Below are 9935 nucleotides of genomic sequence, written 5' to 3'. Positions count from 1 at the left end.
ATTAAACAAAGCAACCAACGTAACTTGTGATGGGTTGAAAAATAGCTCATTCCCTCTTGGAGTCACAGCAGCAATATAAGGAACTCTTAGCAGTTATCTAACTAAACACATTTTTTTTAATTGCAGAGACTTAAAAATTGAGCCCAAACCTATCTGAATTGAGCCCAAACCTATCTGAACAGTTTCGTCCTTAGCATGTTAAAAGGACTGGGCCTACCTGACACTTCATTCCATGATAACATGACATCTCACCTGGGTGGGCTATGAAAGGTGGATGAACACTCTGACCTTGTTTACCAAGTAGGTGTATTACAAACAGGTACATTTTAGAGGGATGCTCTAGCTTTCAGGTCCTTCTGCCCTCATGACACAGGCCTGGCTTTTGGTGATCTGCACTGTTACCTCATTGGGCTGCCCTCCCTATATGGTGGAAGAAATCTGGAAACAGAATTGCCTTCCTTAGAGTAGAGTGTGTTTCCTTGGATGAACTTGGAGGAAAGTCCTTATACTTTTGTCTGGTATCCCTAGCAAACTCAGGCTTAAAGTTGGGAAGTGTACATCAGAGTAACCAGCACTAAGTCTCACCAACTAGAGGAATGTAACTGATGATTCAATAATGTTTTATCTTGCTTGTACAACACTTAAGGGTTTACCCTGTAAAACATACTTACGGATACAGTTAAAATGCAATTAAGATGATCAAGCCTTGCTTAATACAATGTGCATGCAGCTCTCTTGGGATGTGGACAAACAGTGTTAAAACTAGTAATTTCAAAAACCCCAAAACATCAGCCTGGAGAAAGACCTAGAATAGAATGTTGGTTTGTAATACTTTTTTCCACCTCTCAACTCATACCCATTTTTTTGGGTAATTTTTTATATTGATTGCTTCTCACAATCCCACTATTTCCTTTTTACCTCCTGAAACACTCAGGTTCCACAAACAGATAATCTACATGTAGACATGCCCTATCAGGCCACAGGCATTAAGTTAACTGGGAAGCCAACTAACCACCTGCAAGTTATCACTAAATCATGTGTAGCTTCATATTTTACCAGTCTTTTAGAACTTCATAAAAATATAAAAAGTTCAGAAACATTCCTACTTCCATTATTATTTTGACCAAACTTAGTAGCTTATGGGTAGGTGTTTCTTGTGTTAAATGAAATACTTCAAAAATACTTGTAAGTCCAAGCTCCAAGATTCCTACAGGTATTATGGAAGTATTTGAAAGTTGAGAAGACTGCATCATCAAACACCACAAGATCACACATTCAGCAGATGAAGAAACGTGAAAAACACTAACAACAAATGTTCTACCTTTGACCCACTCAGAAGAATGACTTCCTGAGATACAGCCCAGAGGCCACGAAGATGACTATAGGGGTAAATTTTGAAAGCTCTGTGCTTTTGAAGTTTGACAGATTGGGGAAGATTTAAATTCAGATTAATTAAGAAAGCCTGCAAAATTACAGATTTCCTTCTCACAGTGTATACTCTTGACAACAAAGTTGCAAAAATCGGGTTTCAGACAGGTCATTGAGACAGCACAGGGACTCTCCCACTGCAGCAGGAGATTGCAGCTAATCTTGTAGTGACCAAATGCTCAACTCTGGCCCTCTCCGTAAAACTTACTGCTAAGAACTGCCCTCTCACAAACATGTCAAACACATTGTGAAACTGCAGTCTCGGAAAGTTGTTTCAAATTAACTTTTTGATTAGAGATGGCAAATTATTTTTCGCTAATCCACACTCTTATGTAAATCTGAAATTACTAAAATGTAAAGTCCAAGCACAAAAACTTCTACTTTTGTAGTCAGCATGGAATCTGCCACGCAACGCACAATTTTAATGAACAAAGTGCTAATTAATTAACACCTGGGTGTGGTCACATCTGACCCACTCTGTTTTCTTTTTGTATGTGATTCATTCACGTGTAACATCACAATTGTTGCAACATTCATGCTTTGAATGTTCAAAAGGAAATCAAGCCTAAAAAATACGTGTATGAAAAGGTCTCGTTTGCAAAGGAACTGGGTGAACTCCTCTTTACGGGCTTCACTGCCGTACAGTAAAGTCATCTTCCGTAAAAGCAGTGAGGAAACAAGATGTAACATCTAGTTTTAAATTAGTAAGTAGTATTATTCAGATTTTTGGGAAAAGGGGAAAGAATGCAGTCATTGAGTTCGACCCAAAATTTTTCAATTGAGTATCAGAACAAATTTCAAAAGATGGTATCCTTGTAAAGAGTTTATTCTACAACCATCTCTGATTCATTAAACTGGTATTCCAAAGGGAAGCAGAGGTTTTAAAAAATACCACTACTGCAGTTTTCCTTCAGCTTTCATTATGTTTTACTTTTTATTTTTGTAAGTCAAATGAGTCAGTATATTGGTATTCCTACATCATCCATCTTGCATTTTGATGAGGTGGTCTACCATCATTGCTGCGAGTTACGCAATTTCACTGTCTCTTTGGAATACTAATTTCGTATTTGTAGGTTTAATTTTTTTTTTATTATTCCATCCTATTTCCCTGATTTTTTTTCTTGACATTTGCTGATGTAAAATTTAATATAAAATATTTATAGTCACAAAATAGTATTGCTTTTATGCACATCGTGGAAAGACTATTTTCGTTTTCCAATAAAAACTATACCATCTTCCATAAAATCCTAAACAGAACAAAATTACACAGGGTGAAACAGGTACCAGCACAACAGTGAGATTATATTACATCAAAAAATTTTAATGGTCCCAAATATATACTCAACAACTAAGCATACACTCAGGGGGGCAAAAAAAAAAATAATTATGACACAAAAGTGACCACATCTAGAATTCCACTCAATCTTTAATCAAGAAGGGACAAACAAATCCCCCACCTCAAAAAAAAAAAAAAAAAAAAAGTTCTGCAGTTTAAAGGGCAAAGGGAACAGATTTAAAAAAACAAAAGAGGAAACTTTATATTCGGCCCTCCCCCGTAGAGGTTTTTAAAACCTGTTGTAGCTTGACTAAAATGTTCAGAATGTACGATTTCAAAGGCAGGTCTCTTTATACAAAGAAACTGCTGGCATTCTTAACTAGTGAAGAATTATGGCAAAACCTGCCTTTTTCTTCAGAAGTCTCATACATGGTCCAAGAAAGCATATTCTGATTGTAGCAACTGACCAGCCAATCCAGAGTTCCACTAACAAAACTCCTGCCCTGTTGGCTTTGTTTGTTTGTTTGTTTTGTTTTCCATTTCCTTCCCTGAGAAAAGGGCAACGTGTGGTCCAAGCTGGAGAGCTCAAAGGTGTAAGTCTTTCCTCTAAATAAAGTATTTCCTCTTCTTCTGCTCCTTTGAATTGGCACTTGATTGGCAGAAATACATTTGTATAGGTTGATCTGTGTCACACACAGTAATTCACAAAAGATTGCTGCTTTGCTGTGGGTTTGTTTGGTTTTTGGAAAAAAATCCTTCCCCCAACTGGTAATGTTCCTCAGCAGTTGCCATTATGACGACTCAAGCTTTGCTTTCTTTGACAAAGGTAAAGTTTCCTCTTTATCTTCATCTTCATCATCCTCTTCATCATCATCAGGATAATCTACAAGTCCAACGAGGCCTCCCTGCAAGGATAGACATGGTTACTATAATTAAGGAAATGTTACCCATTGATACTTCATGTACGCACTGGAAAGCGACGTCTGCACAGGTTACTGCCGAAAGCATACCGATTCCTGAAGTTTCAAATACAATGAGGCAGGACAAAAACAAATCCCTCAGTAGGAATGAAAATGACCTTTTCTGAAAAATTATTAAATTAATAAATGCAAAGTTTTACATATCCAACTGTGCAGAAGTATTTCCAGTTGAAATTTAAGAAAATCCAGAAATTCACCTAGTTTTGTTAAGTGTCATTGCAGCTCTGTCTGTTTATTTTTAATGGGCAGAGATGACTGCAGCAACAAACAATCCAGAAGCACTTCAGAAACAAATACAGAATATATCCTTCTGTTTGAATTTCACAAACTTTAAACAACTTGACTGTTGAACATGAGAGCATTTCTAGTAACATGAAAAACTCCCAGGTGTTGCAAAGAACCACCAATTTTCAAACTAGGCAGCTCTAAACCTATGAATGGTTTCTCGGTGCACTGTGTGTTCAGTGTAACCTGAATGCTATTCTTTGCTGTCACAACTTCAAATTTTGAAGCCAATATGCTCCATATGTAGACTCCACTTCAGGTTAAAGGAGTTACACTATTTGGAAGAAAACAAGTCTCCAGCAGAAACAGACTGAACTAAATTCCAACCAGCTTCACTCCCTTTTAAAAAGAGCTTGACTAACTAATGTATGTTTTTTTCATAAATGAAATAAATCTTCCTTTCCCCCACAGAAGGATTTAAGGAAGGTGCCCTTAGTTCTCCCATCAGCCAAACTCTTCTCATTCATGTGTTTCCAACAGAAGGCAATCCAAACACAAACTCTTAAGCCATGTTTGACTTCAAGAACAAAAAACCCCCTGAACCCCCATTTGCCTTTACAAGTTTGGTTAACAAGCAGTATGATAGCTTTAAAAACTAAGGATGAATCAGGGTTATTCTGAGGCTACCTGAGACACACGCCTGAGCTTTCAGAAGCGGCAACACTTTTTATGAAAGTTAATTCTTATCCAAACTGTGCTGCACCAACACTATTTTCTTAGCAAACACCTGTTACTCTATGTCCCTGACTTGGTTTAAATAATTTTTGCCAAAATTCCAACAGCATCCTAAAATGTATTTTAAAATGATGGGTTTGTATGTTCACTGCAAGTTATACTGAGTCTTTTAACTGCATTTTTTTCTACTTCAGTATGTTCCAATCCAAAACTATATCATTTCAGAAGGTAAAAAAAGTCATACTGGGATATTAAAAATTTCTAATGTTTTGGCTTACAGCAACCACTCCTTCATAATCCAATTTAGTTCTTTCATGTGTGCCAGTTACATAACTTTGAACAGTATTAAAAATGGTAACAGTAGAAATTCTCAATGGGGGTGATGGGACATGATGAAGTCTGGCAAAATCAGGCAATGTTTCCAAAGTATTTCTACAGTTCTACCCACCAAATAGCCCTGTGCAATCTGAAGTGCTGTCTGTATTTCACAGTAAAGATCACATCAAACAGCTGCTAGTTGTATGCCTCATACTTTAAGAGTTTGGGCATTAAAAGAATTTTTCTTTCTTCTTTTTATGTACGTGTCAGATCCCCTTAAAAATGCTACAGGCCAGACAAAAAGTACACCTATCCACACAGTCCATTACTGCTTACCATGTAAGAATTCACACAAAGTTGAGAGAGGAGCTAAAGGAAATTAGTAGTCTGTAACAATGAAGTCAACCTACATCCATTCAAATTTACCTTAGTTGTAATAGCTGCCATCTGAGATGTGCTTTTAGAAACTGATCCTGGAGAACCAGGGGACCCTGGGGATCCAGGAGACCCTGGGGATCCAGGTAGATTACTTGCAGATGACTGGCTGGTAAGGTTAGATTTTGTACCACTGGAAAAAGAAAGCTTGAAACTTGGGCTCTGACGACCTGAAAGGTTAGTTTTCAGAAGAACTTCCTTTTCTTCACTCTCTTTTACTGGAGAGAAAAAAAAATGAACATAACAAAATATAAAATGCAAAAGTAATGCAGTATTATTGACTCAAACCTTGAACTACAAATCACTTTGTGGGAAAAAGGTTAATATTTTATGTACAACTCGGCAAAGTAAGTCAGCACAGGACTTTTTTTTTTATATACTACTATACCATCTATGAGCTGTTGTCATTGGCCAGGAATGAACACTTCTATTCTACCAATGACATCACATGAACACTTACACTGAAAATTTGGAATTCTCAACATGAATAAAACACAGGAAAACTTGATTATGAGCTAAGATTGCCACTCAAATACTTTAAAGAAGCCAACAATAATATTTTGTATCATTTCACTTTTAAAGACAACAAAAGGGGTGTTTTGAAGGGGTGGTCCACCAACTTGGTGTCACAGTTTTGAGATTGAAGTATTTCAGAATAAACAGACACAAGCCCTTCACTACAGCAGGACTGACGACTGTACAAGTTAACGAATGCATAATGAATGCATAAGCCATTTTCATTGCTATTATTACTTACATTTTTTCCTTTCCATGAATTTACTGATAGGATCCATAATATCTTCATCATTTTTAGTTTTGTCAGAAGGGGGCACCACTGCTTCTCCATCTTCCATATCGTCTTCATCAGTATTAAACCACATTTCCTCCTCATCCTCCAGGGTTCTTGCATCCCTTCTGTATCTGTGGTTTCTCAAAATGGAGCGCATGCTGCGGAACCATTTTGATTCAAAAAACAACTCATATTAATAATAAAACTTCTACTTGGCATTTATAGTGACAGCTTAAAAATAGGATAGAGAAATACAAAACACCAGCAAAGCATTCTACAATGTAAGTCTTCATATTTAAAGAATTTCTTCTTAAAGAACCAAATAAAGTAGAACTCTGATAACAGCACATTCAGCCCACTCTCTCTCTCCAAAATTCTATGGCTTTAGCAAAAGTAATTTTACCAAATGTCACTGAAGTGCTGTATTTAGGCTTGGTTTACATGTGTGGACTGGTAAGTTAAGAAGTTGTAAACCAAGAAGTTTAGGAACTGCAGACTTTTTGTTCCAGAAAATGTAACTTGTCAGTATTTGGGGTCCAACGTAGTAAAGAAAAACAAAACCAAACAATAACCCCAAAATCTAACTTAATTACAAATCTGTTTTAAAACAGACGTTAAAAAGACAGCTAACTCCTCCTGCCATGTGACAATTTCTGGTGACTGTCACTATTTTCCATTCTTCAGAGCGTTGGACACAAAGTGCTACTTCTCCTCATTTGATCTACTGAGAGTGTTGGTCTGTCTCATTTCACCCTCCTTTTTTATCCTCACAGAAGCAGTATTAACGGCCTGGAAGGAGAGGGACAGTGATGTGCACACTGAAGAACAGGGGGAAGAGAAGTAGAAGAGATTGAGAACACTCTTTTCGTTTGCTAGATGTTGATTTCTGAATTTCTAACAAAAGCTTGACAACCTTGACAAATTTTCTGTAGTGCTTCTTCAAAATGTACTGGCCACAATCTAAGTCTGAAATGTAGTATTTTTCACTTAATGTTTGTTACTGGACTCAAAATGTTAATAATACAATCTAGGCTCATTATTTTTGGCAAAACATTTTACATTACTGACTGCAGGAAAAAAGCTAGAAAGGAAAAAGTAGGAAATTACAAAGTATTAAATCAGAATAATAAAATTACCAAAACTATCATGTGGACCTATACACACTGCATCATTTTACACTGCATTTAAATCCTCCTTCATTCCTGAAGATTCCTGTTATTTTTGCATTTTTATGACTTCTAGGTTTTCACTTCAGAAATTACACAGACTGTGACAGGGCTTGTGCAGCCACTGGGCTGGTTGAGCTACAAACCTCTTGAAACTATAATTTTGTTTTGGACAAACTCAGGTGGCACAACCACTTAGCTCAACTTAAGCCAAGAGAAGTCTAATGTTTTACTTCCTATACTGTATGGAAATCACTGAAGAAAGTGGCTGGGTGTTCTTTCCAACAGGTGCATTAATGTAGGAATTGTAGGCTTGAATTTCACAGCTGTTTAAGTGTAAGCTTAGCTGACACAAGCAAAAATAATAACATCTCACTTGTAAAACATTAGTACTCAAAACTGCAGATCCTGCATATATGCTGGAAAGCTTCAACATTTTAGAACAAATCTACAGTTATACTCTCGTTTCAATTGCATGAGACTCAAATATAAATATTGTTTAAGAAATCTTGTGGCAGGGAATAAAAAAACCCTCAAATTCTGGAATGTCAAAATGTTCTAATATGACTCACCAGGACAAAGTCTTCAATGTGTTTTCAAACTAATTTGAAACAGAACAGGAGTAAGTCTTGCTAACAAGCTAACAATTCTTAAGAGTAACTTTTCTATTTCCACAAGAATTCTTTTTTTTTTTGGTAATGAAACCACACACAAAATTAATAACATTTGCTAAAAATAAATGGAGTAAAATGTCCTAAACTTCCTACTTTTATACACCTTTTTACCTTGGGCAACTGTGTATGAAGGAAGAGAAGTCACGCTCTGGCAAAAGTGAGTGATTCAAGGGTGGTATCTGATTGATACATCATTGACAAAAGAGCATTCTATGAAAAGCCTTTTGTATAGTCAATTTCTCAGTCATTTTGGTAGAGCTTATCTGAGTTTCTATTTCCACAACTAAATTAAAAGAAAATATGACATGAATTTTTAAAGGAAAAATCCACAGAATGGTGAATCATAAATAAATGATCTTTCTAATAAATAATGGGAGTCTGTATTTAAGCAAATGAACCTTCTGAAGTTTGCTGAAGTACCTGATAGCCTTCCAGCCTTGTTGTAAGTGTACACAAGTTTAGGATATGACAAGTTAGTATTATTACTGGTGTTTCAGCAACTAATGTTATCTGAAAGTGGATTAGGAGTTTCAAGTAACACATCTTGAAATCACACTTTTAATGAAGTAAATTCAGCAGTGCCTGAGATGCAAGTAAAAATCTGAATTTACATTTCCCACTATCACAGAACAATCCACCAATATTCCCAAAATGTAATTAAAACAGTAATATTAATTAAGAAAATTTAGTGCATTTTACCTGTCAAGTTTTGGGTTATCTTGTCTTTCCCTTTGTTGCTCAAATCGTAGTTTCAGTCCTTTAAATGTCTGCACATAATCTACATCTTCCAGTGCCTTCCAGTAATTTTCAATTACATGAGCCGTTAATGATTTTATATCTTCCTATAGAATGAACAAACAAACACAGGCTGACTTATTTTCATTCAAATTAATTAATACAAAAAGTAATTGAAAATATTTTTCATTTTTAAGCACTCCACAGGAAGCATCATATTAATTAGCTTAAGCAAAAATGAGCATTGTGTATCCAAGTGCTAGAGGTTGAAATATTTGATTAGCAAAGCACAACAGCAGCAATTTTCTAGCAGTATTCTCCTTCAAAACACATGACCAGAACCTAAAAACCCAACAGAAAATTATACCAAACCCAATTCTCAAAAGCCTTTCCCACTGTAACTTATAAATATTTTTATGTTGATAGACTAGTAACTGTTGTAATCAATTAAAAAATGTGTACAAGATACAGACTTAGCATTGTTTCTTTCCTTGCTGCAAATAAATTATTTATACATATTAAAAAATAAATTAATGTATTTGTTTAGGATGAGAGTAAGAAAAATATTTGTATTGGAAATGATTAACATCAACTTTTTTTTCTTTGTGGCCTTACAGCGCTGGTCAAAGTTCTTCACAAAAACCTCCCAACCGTTCTGCTGTTTCAGCTTAGCATTGTGGCTGCCCAAAGCCACTCAAGACAGTTGAGACTAGCACTGGTCTGCACACTGCAGCAGGAAAATTTCTCCTGTGCCCTATTTGGCTTTCTTAGCACTGCACACTGCCTTGAACACACTGCAGAATAAACACCTACATTGCCATCTATTAAGGACAAGCAAAGCAACATAAATCTTAATACACTGATTATCTTCCCTTTTGGTCACCTCTTAGGAGTGGTAATACATCAGTAACAACAAAAGCATGCTTTAAAAAATAAATAAACCTCTCTTTAAAAGAAACCTGGATGAAAAAAAAAAAAGACAAAAATTATGGACAGATACCAAGAAGTATTCTGGAGATGCAACCTAGATGTCTATGTGAAAAGGAGAATAAAAAAAATGACAGATCATTAATTTCCCCATAGCTTGAACTGTAAAATCAGCACCCAATTTCATGGAGGACTGTAAGACCACAGAAATCAGGGCCACTTTTTTTCACATCTTCAAAATCATAT

General features: G+C 35.9%; 1 protein-coding gene across 3 annotated transcripts in view; it reads right to left on the bottom strand.

Moving 5' to 3' along the window:
- Nucleotides 1-2524: 2524 nt before the first annotated feature.
- The window catches only part of PPP4R3A (protein phosphatase 4 regulatory subunit 3A), a 43781-nt gene continuing 36370 nt past the window's right edge, over nt 2525-9935 (bottom strand). For all 3 annotated transcript variants that reach the window (XM_009904821.2, XM_054161906.1, XM_054161907.1), the window contains 4 exons: nt 8727-8869; nt 6155-6345; nt 5389-5615; nt 2525-3609 (listed from right to left, as the gene is read on the bottom strand). In XM_009904821.2, the coding sequence (XP_009903123.1) occupies nt 3496-3609; nt 5389-5615; nt 6155-6345; nt 8727-8869 (675 nt within the window). In that variant the 3' untranslated portion in view covers nt 2525-3495. The remainder of the gene's footprint in view (nt 3610-5388; nt 5616-6154; nt 6346-8726; nt 8870-9935) is intronic.

This window comes from Dryobates pubescens, chromosome 5, assembly GCF_014839835.1.
Source record: "Dryobates pubescens isolate bDryPub1 chromosome 5, bDryPub1.pri, whole genome shotgun sequence".
In the NCBI taxonomy this organism is placed as follows: Eukaryota; Metazoa; Chordata; class Aves; order Piciformes; family Picidae; genus Dryobates; species Dryobates pubescens.
The sequence above is the reverse complement of the archived record's forward strand: the minus strand, read 5'-3'. Positions and strand labels throughout refer to the sequence as shown.